The following is a 16,670-nucleotide window of genomic DNA, read 5'->3' on the forward strand; positions in this document are numbered from 1 at the left end:
TGGATCTCTGCAAAAATTACCTTGGTTATTACTAGCAACTTTGCCCTTCTCATTTCTGTATAAATATATGCACCTTGATTTATAGGTGTGCGTGTTGTGGGCTCCATTTTTGCTGCCATTCTAGTCTTCAAAGGCACAGTTTGCGACACCTTCAAATGAACATGCGTATAAATATTTGGAGGTCAGGACCCGCCAATTTGCACAGGAGGGAATCCACAAACTGGAGGTGTTATTTCAAACTTAGTTCAGTTTTGGCTTGCAGATTATCTTTTCACTACCTAATGTGGAACAGTGGTGTGAAGAAAAGCACTGGTAATTCAAGACGTGTTCTCAAGGTGACAACATTAAAGAGACTAAATTGGAGAGCGGTACATCCTTCTTAGTAACAGGTTCCCTTTTCTGGATTTGTAGGGTGTGAAGATTGCGGTAAAAGCCTTATAGGAGAATGCAGACTCCACGGACCACTCATCAAGGCTAAAGATAGGGTTATTCCTAGCCGAGCCCGTCTCACCCTACCTCATTACCTCACTTTGCGAGTGTTGGAGCTGCGAGCTGGAAACCAGCAGAGTAAGTATTTTGGCTCCTTTTCACACATTTGAGGAAGAGGAGGCAAAAGTACTAATACTAGCTTCTTTTCATCAATAACTCAAGACATAATCGTTGGGTATTAGCAGTATGAAGACTACTTTTATTGTCAGCTGAGCACAGCTAAAGCTCACATTCAGGTACCATTTTTTATGACTGATTTCTAGTAACTTTGATGCATAGACTGATGGCAGAATATTAGCCAGAGGTGGTATGGCATTTAGCTGTGAGCAGTTAGCTCTGTTCAGTCAATACAAGTTTAATGAATGTTGAATTTGTGTCTAACAGTAACAGCCATGCACTATTACATACTTTTTTCTTTTCCCCAAGCATGCAAATCAGGAAACTCAGAAGAACACAGGGGGTTAATTTACCTTCTGCAGCATCTTCAGTTCATATTATAGAAAGACTGTTAGTTACCTTCTGAGAGCAGGGCAATTTGAATGCCCAGACTTGAACAAGGGAATGAGATCTTCAGTGTGCAAATTTTTGACAGCTACCTGTGTAAAATTAGTCCTGCCTAGATTGCATTTCAGAAAGAAAATGACAAGATTCCTGTTTTGTTATGCCATTGGTATTAGGTAGGAGAATAACTAGAATGATTAAGATAGCTAATGCTGTGTTTTTATAGGATCTCCCCACTCATATGTGGAGAGAACAACCTCGTAAATTATGCCAACAAGCAGAGCACTATGATAACATCAGCTTGTAGGTTGAAGAGTATCAACACATTTGTGTTGCATACTCAGTTTAATATCCTGTCATGTACTTTAGGCATTTCTGTATTCAACGTAATACCCATTTTTAAAAAAAATGTCTATACATATTTATATCCATTTTAGATTCTTTCCATTAGAATTATTTATGTGGGTTATTTGTCTAGAAGAACTATTCATGGGTTCTGAACTATTGTGTTTAGCTCCATTTTCACAACTGTAAATATACACTAAATAGTGATGTCTATATTAATATTAGACTGGTCTTTTTTTATTCACAGTCCTTGGAGTATTTGCAAAGAAAGTAATACAGAAGAGAACACAGTTTGGTCCTTATGTCGGTCAACTGTCTACAAAACTGACCCGCTATGATGAGAGCAGGCTAGTCCTGCAGGTAAAAACCCAGTGACTTACTATGAAGTGCATATGTATCTTTAACAGTTCGTATGCATTTATGTATTTTAACCAGTCAATTTGACGTCTGATCTAGTTAATCAATTGTACATCTGATCTGTATGCATGGACGTAAATCACATTACTAGACAGCACAGCATAACCTGACGTACCAAAATGTTCCCGTATATTGTGTTTTCTAGAATTTTGCTTTCCTGTTTTCTAGTTTTACCACTTACGGGGTGATTTACTCTCAATAAACTTTTCACGGAGCACAGACACTGGAAGTATCCAAGGATAGTATTGTCTTCCCAGATGAGACAAAAGGATTTGTGCTTAACACCATGCCACTGGGAGGGTTAAGTTTGTGCGCTGAGTTAGCAATAGTGACAGAAATATACACTAAGGCACCTGCTTAGTAGGGAGGAACAGTGCCAGGGATGGGGAAGCACTTTTAATGATGTGATCATGTATAAACCTTGACACACAGTGCTCTAACTCAGTTCATTTAGTCAGATTGTTATTTGGGGCTGGTACCATCCCTTGCTGTATGCGCATCTGGGCTGTGACATTATTGTTTGTATTTTATTGAGCACAAATGCTGGCCTCTCAGGACTAGCCTAGCTTAAACATAATGTACATGCACATCCTTTCCCACAGGAATTCCTTGGGAGCAATAGTTGATCATAATCCTCTAGGCTCCAGTCTTTGCATTTTGCGGCACAGGGCCATGCCCGGGCACACCTCTGTCATACGCAAGTCCGTGGTCAAGCCACAGCCTCCATCAGGACTTCCAACAGGTCCCAGTTCTTCCAGAGCCTGCATTTCTTATCAGGCTTTCTCACCTCCCAGGAGAGAGGGACCACCAGCAGCTGTCATGTGACATGCTTTATGTTTTCATTTGAGCTTTGTGCAGAAGCTTGGGACTGAAAAATACTGTGTGATGTGGAGGAAGGCATAGATACAGACACTTCTGTAACTTCCTTTGAGAGCAAAAGTAATAGCTTCAGTAATCGCTGTAAACTTCATTTGCTCGTGGAAGTCATGTGAGTGATCTGCTAGGAAAGCAACGCTGTCCTTCTGTGGGATTTTCATGCCATATTGACACCAGAGAGGATTTGTTCTTCTCCATAACTAAATTTCTTCTCTCTTTTTATGAGACACTTTAGTTCTCACAAATGCAGAAAACTTACTTCTCTAACAAGCTTGTGAGCATGGATGAGCTAAGCACCCAGTTCCTTCCTCTTCACCAAGCCATTGTAAACCACACCCTATCCTCTATCAGTCAGCCCCGTTTGCTTAAAGGTATACAATGATAAAAGCACAGCTCTAACAGATGAATGGACTGTTTCTTCAGGAGACTGGAGTCCCAGTTTTCCTACATGACGGCAGTAGCTGCCTTGACTTCTCCCTAGCAGCGTTCCGAGTATGTGACCAAACTTGTCCTACAGGCAGGTGTTTTCATTGGAAACATGACAAAGTTAGATAAAATAGTTCCCAGAAGCAATGGAAACACAACTTTTTTTTCCAGTTAATTGCTCAGTTACATGCTTAGTAGAACAGATACATGCTGTACTGACGTCTGTTGTACAGCTTCAGCTGCCCATGTTCAAGACTATATTGCAGAAAAGCAACTGTCTTGTATGAGGTTGGGAGTGTTTGCCTCATAGAGGCATTCTCTTGGAAAGGAGTGTAGGAAGAATGAAGTAAAGCAAAAAGGAAGAGATCTTTTGGCACAAATCTTCATCTGTATTTACTTTTTGCATTGTTAAGGGGAAAAAGAGAAGACAATTAAAATGCCATTGTATTGTATGTTACCTCTCTGATCTTATTACACAAGTTATACAATTGTTCCATGCAAGAGGTAGTGTTAATACAGCACTAAAGTTTGAGATTATCAAGTACTCAGGAAGTACATTAAGGCATAAAGCTTATCTTTCTACCTGCCTGCACTTAGTTCTTATAATATTATCTTTATATAACATAAAAATGATGAAATATAAACTGGAAATACATACAAAGGCCCACAGTTATTTTAGTAGCTGTTTGACAGGTATTCATTCGTACTTTCTTTTGCACTTGGTATTCTTTAAGAGTGATCTATTTCAAAACAACCACGATTTCAAAGGGGGTGTGACCAAGACAGGGTAAGTAACTGATAGCCATGATTCCAAGTTAAAGAAGACTAGCGTGCGTCTATAGAGGACTTGGTTTTATCATGTTCTTTCTCCTGTCCTCCCCCTTTGTTTCAGGTATTGAAAGATGGAGGGAAGTACTTTCTGGACACTCCCAATGAAGACTGTGGAAACTGGATGATGTTTGTCCGGCTAGCCCGGAACCAAGAAGAACAGACCCTTGTGGCTTATCAGCACTGTGGAGAAGTCTACTTCACAACTGTTAAGGTAGTTAAATCCACATTGCTTCACCTAAAATCCAAATGGAAATTCATAGGCAAAAATTCTGAAAGGCTAACCCTCTTTTACAGATGAAAGGTTGAATATATTCTGCCAACTAGATCTTTATTACATACCACCTTTTATATCACTTAATCCGTAATAAAGCAAACAGCGTACGGGGGTTTCCAGTAAAAGGTGATGCATACCTGCTGTTGTGGGTAGTGAAGAAACTGAGCAGGGGGAAACAGAAATACCATTCATGATGGCGTTGTTTAAACCTGAATGTTGCAAAGTTCTTCAGTTCCAGATAGGCATGTGGTGAGATTATCTAGCATTGTTACATTCAAAACTACTTCATCCTGGAAAGAATGAACACATTCCTTTCGTTTATTACAATTTTGGACATGCATTGTATTCTGAGTGTGTTACCAGGTGCTTAGGAATAGGGTGCTAAGCAGAATCTTTTCAAACTATTTTCTGGGCTCATTGTCTGAAGACTTGACTGCAGAACTTAAAATACTGCAATGTTGCCATGAAATTAGCAGTTTATGTTAGAGATTCTGGACTGCATCTTCATTGGAGGAGAGAGAACAAAGTACTCTCTATTTATGAATGACACTGGAACATACAGTTTTGGGGTTTTTTGCTTTGGCCACTTTCTCAGGCAAAATTTGCTGTAATCACGACTTTTTTGTACACTTAGGAAACTGAAATTTTTATGTTGAACATTCATTGTTTAACGTTTTAATATTTAAGTTAATGCTTGTATATCATTGTGAGCAACATTACAAATTAAAAAAAAAAGAGAGAATATTTAGTCAAAAGAAGTTACTGTGGGATTAAAATCCAGCATTTCAGTTTAGTTTCCAAGATTGGCATATGTTTCTGTGGTATGTGTGTTTCTCTACCTTTACATGAGAAAAATATTTATCACACAGTGATGATGTGAGAGTAAGTTACTAGTGATAATACTTAACAGCTTCCAAGTCTTTATAACAGTATAAAGTATTTCTTTTGGATTAATATTAAGATATTTATTTTAAAAAAACCAAAATCAACATAAGATAGCATATGCTAATCTGAGTCATTGTTTAGGCTGCGTTTGAGATTCCGATGCAGTCCATACCATTTGAGATTTCAGTTTGATCTTAAATGCATGCTGCACTTGTGAAACTGAGAGGATTAATACTACTGTATTTGGTAAGCATGAACAAATGCTTTTCTAAGAAGTTGTAGTTACGGACTGGTAACTCACAATTTCCAGTACAATTTAAATACTATTGAACTAGTAGAACTCTGCTCATTGGAACAAATGGAGAGTTGCATTCTATATATTGACATGAAGAGTATTTTAGGATTAGGAATGTGTCTTGGAACCTTTACTGTGCTGTGTATCATAGGGAGTTACTTGGGCTTTATTTTTCCAAAGTCCTAGTATTGTTTGTGGTACTGTGGCATCCTGCAGGTTTTGTCCTGCTCAGTGGAAGTGGTAGCCTTTTGCTACACTTAGGCATGCCCTGCATGAGGCTGCTTTAGGGCTGGTTGTGAAAATATTTTCTCAAGTTATTTTGAATATAGTCTGTTAATTTGGGAATAGAAGGATTGGCTTCTTTACTCAGTTTTTACAAAGAGATGGGATTTCAGTGACATGAAACTGCAGCTACAAAAGCATACATGTGAGTGGTATACTAACAGCACCATTGGCGTACTTGCTGATCTAATGACTGCAGTCCTAGAAATAAATGCTTTAAAAAATTATAGAATTGTGAGGGGATAAAAGTGATCCATGGTTGCTGTCTGTCTGATCACAGGAGTTTCACATGGGTGCTACCATAGCTTTCTCTTAAGTGTTTTTGAGACAGTTCTCAGACTCTGAGACACAATAAATGACAACCAGTAATGGATTTGGATACTGGTGTTTAATCTCAGTTTTACTGTTACCTTACTTGACTATTTCACACACTGATGCACTTGCTCTCCCTCCAAAGTCACATGGATGACTGGGTCTCAGCTTCCCACAGAGGAGATTGCCACTGGTCCAGGAATGCTGGGCAGAAAGTCATGACAGTATCATGCTGTGCAGCTGTTTCTGGGTACCAGTTTCAGGTGTCACTGGCCAAGGTCCCAGTGCATCCCCAGGCATTTGTCCCTGCAAAGCTCCCTGAGGCTTGGTTTTCTCCATCTAAATAGACTATATGCAGGAGCACGATGCCTGATCAGCCTCCTAGTTAGTGGCTCTGCCTCATGTCCTTTATTGAGTGGAGAATTCAGCACATTTAGGCCAGGTGTTATCAAAACATACAATGAACCCACACTGGTTGTAGTTAGCAAGCAGGCTTGTGCTTGGGAGTTCAGAAGTTCAGTTTTCAACATTATACATGCAGTTACCCGTCATCTGTCAGCATTCACAATCTGAGTTGACTTTCACCTACTATGCTTATCTAACACCAATGTTATAAAATAAGTGCATTTTAAGATGTCACATTTTGTGGAATAAGACTCAGCTGCAGTCCTTCCAGGCTAGCTGGTTCTTTTCAGTGGCACAAGTTTAGCTTATTTAAAATAAAACTACAGGTACAGTGCAGATTGGCTCTACCCCTGTTGCAACAATGCTGAATTTAAGAAAATTGTGTACAGGGCCAGGGAGTCATGTAAATCATGATCCCAAAGTTAGTTTTCTCCTTTGCTTTTAAATAACTAATACATCTTTAGCCAGTGAGTGTAATCAGTGCTGTCTTCTTCTATTTACTGTATTATTGACTGAAAGTATTTGTCAGAGGAGGTTATAGTCCAGTCTAAGGAAAGATTTGGGCAGGCATGGCTGGACGGGAAACACTAGATTATGGGCTCCCTTAGTCCTGTGTGGGCAGGCTTCAGTGAAAGGAGGGCAGAGGTGCAGTAAAACACATGTATAGTGAGTCTGGCACATCAGAGTCAGTGCATGGAAACACACAAATTTGACTTGCAGCCCACATAGTGATCAGCTCTGCACCCACGCGCAGTGGGTACTACGACACAACCATGCGACTTGTCCAGGAGGCATCCAAGCTGTTGTGCTTTCACGATGCATTTTTCCTTTGCCTGTACCCTGTAGTTAAGTGTTGTGTTCAGTGGGCTTTGAGACATCAAGGAATGGGCATGGGGTGTTGCCTGGAAGGACTGCTGGATGTCTGGACCTCACAGACAACACATCTCACTGAACAAAGGTCATGAGGGCCGAGGCACCCCTCCTGTTACTGCCCCCCCCCCCCCCCCCCCCCCAATCTCTGTATATGGCATTTCTGCTTTTAGAAACTGTGAAAGTGTCAAACCCTAGCGGATAGTAACGCTCAAAAAGTGCTTGGATCTCAGAACGATGTTACCAATAATTTGAGCTGATTCAAAGAGTACAGCTTGGGTAAGGACAATAAATTGCGCACCCCTACCCCTCCAACCTGCAGTATTGTTTGGTACAGGAAAACTGGCACAAGTAAACGTGCTGATTTCTTCCATTCACAGCCAATTGAACCCCACACAGAACTGAAAGTGTGGTATGCTGCCGATTATGCCAAATTTATGGAAGCTTCTGCGGTCTTCATTAAAGAAGAATCTGATGTCTATCCTTTGCCTCCCATAGGAGTAAGTACCCTTAATCTGCATTCAAGCCATCACAGGACAGTAAATTACAGTTTATTTTCACGCTTTCTCAAACAGAGTGGACATAGCCTCACCATGCTCTCCAGAGCAAGCTAGCCCAAGAGCCAGGGGAAGTAAGGACATGTTATGAGAAGCTTACATAAAATGTAGAGGCAGCTAAGGAAGCACATGGCCGTGTATTAATTGGAAGTACATTTCATCAGTGACTGGGTTTGTTGGGGTTTTTTTATTTTTCATTGGAATTTTTAGAATGTCAATATTTAAAGAGAATCCAACAGAAGCAAGTAGAGCTCTTATTTCCACAGAAATAATACTTCCCAATAATGTGTTGCTTGCCAGAAAAATGTTTTAATGCCTCTAAGTCAGGATAGGTTTGAGATCCCCAAGCCTAAGGTGTTTGTTATTAAGTTTAAGAAAGTCTAATGCCAAATGTCAAGCTAAGTGAGGAACACTGTCCTGGAGGCATTAACTATTGCTGCCTGGTAAAGCATGGATTTGGCCCAAAATATAGGGAAGTCCTGTATGGCTAAAATACATTTGTGTTCAGAAACCCACCCAATTTTTGTACTGTTGCAATAGCAGATAAATTGTGTCAGTCTAAGGATAAGATACAAATTGCAACTGCTTCTATGAGCAATTCCATAACAGGAACAAATGTAGAGACTTTGGAATTCAGTAAGCACAAATAAACAAAGGTGAACAACTCGGAACTGTTACAGTAAACGCTAAACAAAAACATGGAAATCAGTATTCAGCCAGCCATTTTTTCCCCTTTGAGTTTGTAGATTTCTAGAGAGAATCCACTTCAAACTGAACGGCTGTGTGGTAGTACGTTGAAGTAAATATCAAAGGACAATCACAGGTCTTGGGAAAGCCCGGAAGATGCAGGGTCAGTGAGAAGAAAATTACGTTTCCTTAGCATGGCTAACAAGAAGGACCTGTTTCTTTTTTTATTGCAGAAAGAGCCCGTAGACCCTTGGATATGCTCCAGCTGTAGAAGCACTTTTGCAACTTTTGCTCTGCTGGAATCTCACCAGTGCATCCTTAAAGACCGAGTCGTTACCACCAAGTTCAGACCACAAAATAAATTGGGACCTGTAAAAGCAAAAAGCAAAGTTAAAGGGAAACTGAGGGGAACAGCATTAGGCAAAAGCATTGCTCAGTGCTTTGGGACCATTTCCTGTTCCTCTGCTGCAAAGCTTGGCTGTGCCAGCTCAGGAAGCACTTGTGATGCTCTTGTGAGGTTTATACCTAAATGGAGAAACAGCCGGTCTTCACTGTTGAAGGGAAGAGAAGTGAAGCAGCCAGACAGTTACCCGTGCCGACTCTGTGGGAAGATATTCGATTCCATTGACAAGCTCACAGTCCACAGTTACGTGCACAAAGGGGAGCGTCCCTACAAGTGTTCACAGCACGGATGCGCAAAAGCCTTCATTTCCAAATATAAACTGCTCAGGTACAGCTCTGAAGGCATTCCTTGTCTGATGGGGGTGTGGGGAAAAAAATAAGGACATCTTTTTCCTCTGGGGCGTCCTAGTGACAGTTATTCTCTGAATTCTAGTTTTTATTATTCCTGTTTTGGTGGAATTGGAGAAAATTAGTCTTTCTCAATTGCAGTGACTACTCAAAAAGATTATGTTGAGCAGTTTTAACCTAATCTATGCTTTATGATTAACACCTTCCCCCGAAAAAAAAAAGTTAAGCTTATACTAATAATCTGTGAACTTTTGAAAATGCCTTCCTCCAGTGTTGTCAAGTCTTGAAGCTGCAGGAGTAAATGTACTAGAGTAAATGTAAATACCAATACATTTTTTGTTGTTTTTGTCTTAGGCATTCAGCCACTCATTCTCCACAGAAATCTCACCAGTGTGGCTACTGTGAGAAGACCTTTCACAGGAAAGACCATCTAAAGAACCACCTTCAGACTCATGACCCTAACAAGATGGCCTTCAAGTGTGAAGACTGTGGCAAGAAGTACAACACCAAGCTAGGCTATAAGAGACACTTGGCTCTGCATGCAGCCACCAGTGGGGACCTTACCTGTAGGGTATGTGCCCAGGAGTTTGGTGGTACTGAAGTTTTGTTGGAACACCTCAAAACCCATGCAGGGAAGCCAGCTGGCAACACAAAGGAAAAGAAACATAAGTGTGACCACTGTGAGCGTCACTTCTATACCCGTAAAGATGTGCGACGTCACATGGTAGTTCACACAGGCTGCAAAGACTTTCTGTGCCAGTTTTGTGCCCAGAGGTTTGGGCGGAAGGACCACTTGACCCGCCATACTAGGAAGACTCATTCACAAGAGCTGCTGAAAAGCAGGTTGCAGAATGGTGATTCAGTGGGTCTCCTTGACCAGCTTTTTCCATTCAGACTGAAGGAAGATGCCAGCACACTGCCCCCTTTTCCTGAAGGGGTCTCTGTGCAGAATGGGATTTTGAATAGTTCAGAATCAGAGGAATACAACTGTTCACATCTCCATTCCCAGCCGAGCTTACAAACCGCTCTTCCTCTTGAAACTTCTCACTTGCAAAGGATGGGCTGTGCAGACGGCCTTCCAGCTGTCCATCCCGCACCATGCTCAGCAGCCATTCCTGCCAACCTGAACCTTCAGCAGCCTAATAAATATGACATTAGTTCTACCTCATTTGCAGCAGGATCCCTCAAGAATCTGCCAATAAAAGTGGATGTTAAAGGTTACAATGTGCATCTTGAGGACCTGCCGTTACCAGAACCTCAATCTCTCCACAAAATCAGTCTGGAAGAAGCTTCCTCAGGGCCTGCAGGGGATACTAACAAGTATCCAGTGCACAAGGAGACAGAAGCAGCAGCTGAAACTACGAGCCTGCCTTTCATGGATCTAACTCATGTGATGAGTTTCTGGCAGCTCCCACCAGGTGACAACCAGAACACTACTGGGGACATCACGATGACATTTGGTCCAGAGGAACCATCACACAGGCTGAATGGCCTTGGCCAACAGCAAGGTCTTCAGCTAGCAGCTGGTGGGATGGCCATAAACCATCTGCATCATCTTCCTCGTTCCTTTCCGTCCACTACCAATTCTGTAACGTTGCCTCATTTTCACCATGCCTTCAAATAACTGTCACTGTGGTTTGGCTGGGCTTTTTTTTCGAGACTGTTCTTTTTAAATGTGTTAGGATGGGGTGGTGTGGTTTGGTTTGGTTTTGAAGAAAAACTGCCCCAAACATTTTCAAAGCATGTTATGAACACGGTAGTTAAATTCAGGATGTTAATAAATAAGAAGCTCTATTTTTCATACTACTATTAGGTTTTTAGCATATGAAAATAGGAGAACTAACATACTTCCCTCAACGCCCTCTATATTTTTGTTTCTACCTTTTCATGCAAACAACTGAATAAATACCTGCAATGACAGCAAAGCATCATAACAGGCACAATGAAACTGTGGCTGCTGCAGTAGGAGAAATAGGATTAGGATAAATGGGAAGAAGGGGGAAATCACAGGAAAATCATTTTAATGAGCCATAAATCACAGCAGATTTATACACGTAACAAACAATTTATCAACATCACATAGATTTCTGTTAAGCGCTTAATTACTGAACTTGATGAATCTTTAATTTAAATCAGAATCATTCCAAGAGTAAATCTTCCCTCCTTTTTTCACTTTTTTTAAATGAAGAAAATAACTGTTGTGATTATGTTTAACTAGATTTTGTTTTCTGAAGTGCAACTGAGCTGTGTGCATCTCCTGCATTTTTTTTTCTAGGGCTGGAAATAACTACCACTTCTGCATGAGTGTGTAAGAACTGATGTCTTGTATACGTGCAGCTTTCAGAATGGGAAGTGAGTTGTCTCAAAGGTTAGAGCAAAACATTAGTTTTCACTTACAACTGGATCTGGCAAGGTATCAGACACTGGTCTGTCTCTTTCTCTCTCATGAAACACTGAAGCATTTGGTTAAATTTAAGCACTTGTTACCCCACTGGGCTAAGGCTTAATTGATTTAACACTCAATAAAAAATAATGCTTCCTACCTAAGGGGCCTTTATTCACGTTTTGTTGATAAAAATGGCCTTTGTTAAGTCTGGGAAATTATCATTAGTCATAGCCATCTGAAATGTGGATTCCTTCACAGAAAGCCAACCCTGGCCCAGGGGAGCCTGTGACCAAGTGACACCTCTGTGGTGCCAGGGGCAGGTCCACGTATAGAAGGGCTGCAGGGGTGAGTTGACACTGGGCCCCTGTTTACAACCAGGTTATGAACCTGCCTCACAAGTGTTGCCTGAAATTAGTGGGTGTGATAACAGCTGAGGCCATTTTAATCACAGGGCTTTTGCTCAGTAGCATTGGGACAGCTACAGCTGGACTTCCAGCCTTAGTTTCTTCCAAACCAGAACCATGTGGACTTTTGTTTGTTTCCTGGGGTAAATTGTCCATGTACATTTCCAGTTGATGATGTGTTGGTGTGACAGTCCTATCATCTGATGCGTGAACTAGCAGAAATTGCAAAAATCACATCTCCCAGCAGATGACATTTTAAAAAAAAACCCAACAAACCAAACTGTTCACGATTTACTTTCTTGCCTAACCCATAGTTACAAAAAAAAAAATAATCCTGGTTTCAGTGGATGATGCAGTTACTGATGGATTCCGTTGCAGCTAAAAGAGACACAGGATTTCTCAATCTGAGTAGATTCTCAAACCCTGAGAGCTACTCTTCCATTAAATCCAAAGAGAGTTAATAGTATTTAATGATCATTACAAATACAGCATGAAGCAAATGTGTTCTCTTCCCCCCCATTAATTCACAGGAATATTTCCCAACAGCTTCAAATAAAAAATATTTTTAAATGATTGCTGGTTTGCTGTTAATGAACTACAATGACATTGTACAACTACAGTGATGCAAATATTCTTACAAGTTTATCAGTACTGGGATTAAGGAAGGGTTGTATTACAGTTCATGCGAGAATATGTTCTTCAGATACACTGTTGGAGGGGTATTTTTTGTTATGAAAATTTTTGGCATAAGGCAAACCAGAAGGAAGTTTAAGATCATTCTTGTAATGATAACAGGAGGAGGAAGAGTGGTGCTGCACAGCCATGCCCAGTTAGCAGCTGTTACAGGTAGGCTCATATTTTCATCTGGACTTAGAAAGGTGTGTGTATATTCACTTACTGCATTGTTTTCCTTGTTCCTGCAAATTGTATTCACTTGGCTTCATTTAAGCTTATGTACTTGTAAGAAAAAAACCAAACAAACCAACCCAGAAATTTTGTAGTACTGCCTGATCGTATACTGTTAATAGACATTTTTTTATTTTGGTTTGTGCTTCTATAAAACATGTAACTAATTACTGAAATACATTGAATTAAAACAGAGATGTTAAGAAGAAAACGTTTTGCAAACACTGAGCTAGACTGACACGTGTTCTTTCAGCTGCTCAACTGTAGCAGGGTGCCTGAGCTCTGAGCTGCCAAGAGCGGTGCTGCTGCCTGACCTCAGCCTGTTCTGAAACATGGAAAGATGCATTGATAAGAGATGCTTACCATATGTAACTACAAGTTAAAGACCAAGCCTCATTCAAGTAAAAAGAAAATAACCACCTTTGATATTAAAATGCTTTAAAAAAAAAATCACACAATGATTGTGTCAAAAAGTAAAGCAGAAGCAAACCTTAGATACGTAATATTGCAGCTTTAACTCTTAGTCCATTCAGATTTCTTTTTGCAGATTCTTGACATCATCAGTATAGAGGAAGCTGATGATATCCCACCACAAAGGCAGGCAGGTTATTTCAAAAGGTTCTGTTCGCAGAAAAAATGTTTTGTTTTAAAAGTCTTACAACTCAGGGGGTACATCCAAGTCATCTAATAAAAGTAGGTCTGGACTTTCTTATAGGTTTGTTAGGGGGACTTCTGTGAGCATTTTTGAGAGGCCAGCAGTAGCTGAGGCTTGAGAATGATTTGTTTCTGTGCAAACAAATTCTTTGGGCTCAGCAGACCTGCCTGGTGTGGGCCCGAATACTGCATTGCTGAAAGAGCAGTAGTTTCCGTTTCGTGGGGCTAATATCATAGGCAAGGCAGTGCTAAAGGAGGGGTGCGGGAACAGAGCAGGTCCTCGCCAGCTCTCCCTGGGCTCACCTGTGTGTCTGAGAGGATGGGGCTGCACCAGGCAGGCACGTGTGACTTCAGGCAGTGACAGTGGAGAAGGCAGCAAGAGCTGCAGGACATCTGTCCGGTGGCACTGCCTTTGGCTCATGCACCGGTGTGGGGAGAGGTGGCTCCGCACACACCGGGGTGCAGCGGAGGAGGAATGCAGCCCAACCAGTAGCCGGTCCTCCCTCCTCTCTGGTACAAATGGGAGAAGAAGGTGCAAGGGCAGAGAGCTGGCAGGGGGAAGGCAGCTGCTACGCCATGCTAAGAGATGGAACAGAAGGATCTGGGAGATCTCAGTCCTTTTTACCTCACATCCTAATAGAGATAAAAATACTTTTTAATCTGAATCTGCTTGAAAATCTGTAGAAGCAGAGCAATACGTGGCTGCTAAACAACAGAATTACTATAATCAAATGATACCATAAAATAGTGAAACTTGTAAAACATTTGGTCTCATACAAAAAAATAAAAGGAAGCCATGTAAACCTGCTGAAATAACGTTAAGGAGCTAAAATTAGACTACATGGAACCAAAAGACTGCATCCTTTATGTAAACATAAATATTTCTAGTGCTCAGTTCCAATCCCCTATAGGAACCACATTAATTTCTTTTTTCCTTCAGTTTTTACCAGCTGTTCCTGTTGGGATGCTCCATTTTCTTAACCAATGAATTGCTGTTAATTCCAGGGAGTTTTTCACAGGCTGAAATAGGGTGGTAAGTTCCATGTATTAATGATTGATCCATTTCCTGCTAGCAGAATTTTTAAGTACTGTTCTTCAATACACTGTTCCTGCCCCTATAATTACATTTTATGTAAGCTACTGGAAAGTGAGCTGTGAAATCAAACACTTCTGCACACAGACAGAAAATAACCAGGGAGGCAGGAGCAACAACAAAAATACAGTAAAACTTGCTCTAACTTTTGAGGATTTGCTTGTAAAAGAAAGCAACTGTGGTAACATTGCACAGAATAGTTTGGTATGAGATTCCCCCCGCTCTTCTTTCTGGATTGAAAAAAAGGCTAAGCAGCACTGCTTTAATATATTTGGGCTAATTTCCCAGCTGTTTCTGAGTCTAGCTCTAGGAGTTACACTTCCTTCAGTGTAATTCTTTCTGTATTTATCTAATCAATATTAGCTAGAGCCTACGTAGTGTTTCATTAAACTCTGTAAGGTCTGGTATTTATTACTGCTGTGTCCAACTACTTTCCATCTTCATTTACTTTATAAATATTTAATAGGCAAGAAAATTCCTATGGATTTTAATTGAAAGCCTTATTGGAAATTTTTGGGCTAAAAAGACCCAACATGTTGAAACACTGGGAGTTTATGCAAGGTGATCCAAGGCTGGTAATAGTCAGGTGGCCAAAAAATAAGAAGGGATGTGCCTCCAGAACATTTCTGTCTTACCAATCAATCTCTAAAAGCAATTGAAGTTTTTAATGTGAGAATGAGATTTGGGTTTAGTTATTCTGAACTTGAAGCGCTTTGAAACTGATGCACAGCACACATGGCCATTTATCACTTATCAATCACTGTCATTTATCATTTATTGCTTACTGGAAGATTCTATTAAATATATACATGAAATTCCAAAATGTTAATTTGTCTTGTTCAATATATCACAGCAAAGCATTGGGGGGGGGGGGGGGGGAATGGGGGACAGGGGACGGGGAGCGGTAAGCCACAAAAGAAATTAATTTGCTTATTATTGCATGTGGTAGCTGTAGCACTTCAGGTGGAAGAGGTGCTGGAAAACTGGGTTGCTTAATGTCTTCCATAATGCATCAGAAGAAAACCTTAACACATCCTTGCCAACCAGCCACTCTACCTTCTGTTGCGGATTTGTGGCCTGAAAGCAGCAAGAAGCTATATAGCCATATACTTGTTATTTGTATAGAAACAGCTTTTGTATTTCACTCCATTTTATCTGAGAAGATTAAACCTTGATCCCTGGGAAGGTGATGGAGAAGCTCATCCTGGAAACCACTTCCAGACACATTAAGAATAAGAACATTTATTTGCACCGCTCAAAGCCAGTTTCTCACGTCTGCTTTCTCAGCTAGAAAGCACAGTTGGGCAGCACTGAAACTGATCTCTCACTAGCCCAAAGTACTCTGCAAATCACCTGGCAGAGCTCAAGTTTTAGCGAAAATGCAACAGCAGTTGCCGACGGCTCAGCACCTACAAGCTTACCCAGGCCAGTCGCTTCCACAGTTCCCAGGGTCATCAACAGGGCTCTCGTATTTTGGACTCTAACATAGCTGTCAGTCCTGGGGACCTGGAGGCACCAACTGTCCCAAGCCTGTGTAAACTGGCTGCAACTGCAACCCCAGTGATACCTGGACTCACCAGTATCCGTAGGGAAAGAGTTGTCTCCTCCCCAAGTCTATCAAGCCTCGAGTTTCAGTTTGCTGGCTAAACCTCGAGAATGGTGATGCTATCGGTAAATCTCTGTTGATGGTCTGCAAGACTCTGCACAATAACCACAGGAGTTACCACACCGTTAACATAGTCACAGGTCATCTGAGGAGTGAACACCAGATGAGACTACTGGGTGCTGTCAACAGTTTTTCCTGTAGCTGGCAAAGTCAAGAAGGTAGGTAGAGTTGATGGCCCCATGGACTGAACACTGCCATGCCTGTTGCAGCCTTCCCCACAGTTGAAGGTCAATCAAGGACAGCAAAACGCTACATAGAAGGACCCTGCAAAGACTTTGAATGTGAGTCTCTGCAACAGATTTTATGCACATCACTGCTCATCCCACGCTCTAAGCATTCTTCACAAGCTCATCTCCCAG

At 41.1% G+C, this 16,670-nt stretch overlaps 1 protein-coding gene across 9 annotated transcripts in view; it reads left to right on the top strand.

Moving 5' to 3' along the window:
* The window catches only part of PLAGL1 (PLAG1 like zinc finger 1), a 50,444-nt gene extending 34,976 nt beyond the window's left edge, over window positions 1-15,468 (top strand). For 8 of the 9 annotated variants that reach the window (XM_055714251.1, XM_055714255.1, XM_055714250.1 and 5 more), the window contains 6 exons: window positions 412-567; window positions 1,583-1,695; window positions 3,947-4,096; window positions 7,589-7,708; window positions 8,686-9,182; window positions 9,557-15,468. In XM_055714251.1, the coding sequence (XP_055570226.1) occupies window positions 412-567; window positions 1,583-1,695; window positions 3,947-4,096; window positions 7,589-7,708; window positions 8,686-9,182; window positions 9,557-10,826 (2,306 nt within the window). In that variant the 3' untranslated portion in view covers window positions 10,827-15,468. The remainder of the gene's footprint in view (window positions 1-411; window positions 568-1,582; window positions 1,696-3,946; window positions 4,097-7,588; window positions 7,709-8,685; window positions 9,183-9,556) is intronic. The other variant, XM_055714259.1, reaches the window with a different exon arrangement.
* The last annotated feature ends 1,202 nt before the right edge of the window (window positions 15,469-16,670 follow it).

The sequence above is a fragment of the Falco cherrug genome, chromosome 6 (genome assembly GCF_023634085.1).
Source record: "Falco cherrug isolate bFalChe1 chromosome 6, bFalChe1.pri, whole genome shotgun sequence".
NCBI lineage: Eukaryota > Metazoa > Chordata > Aves > Falconiformes > Falconidae > Falco > Falco cherrug.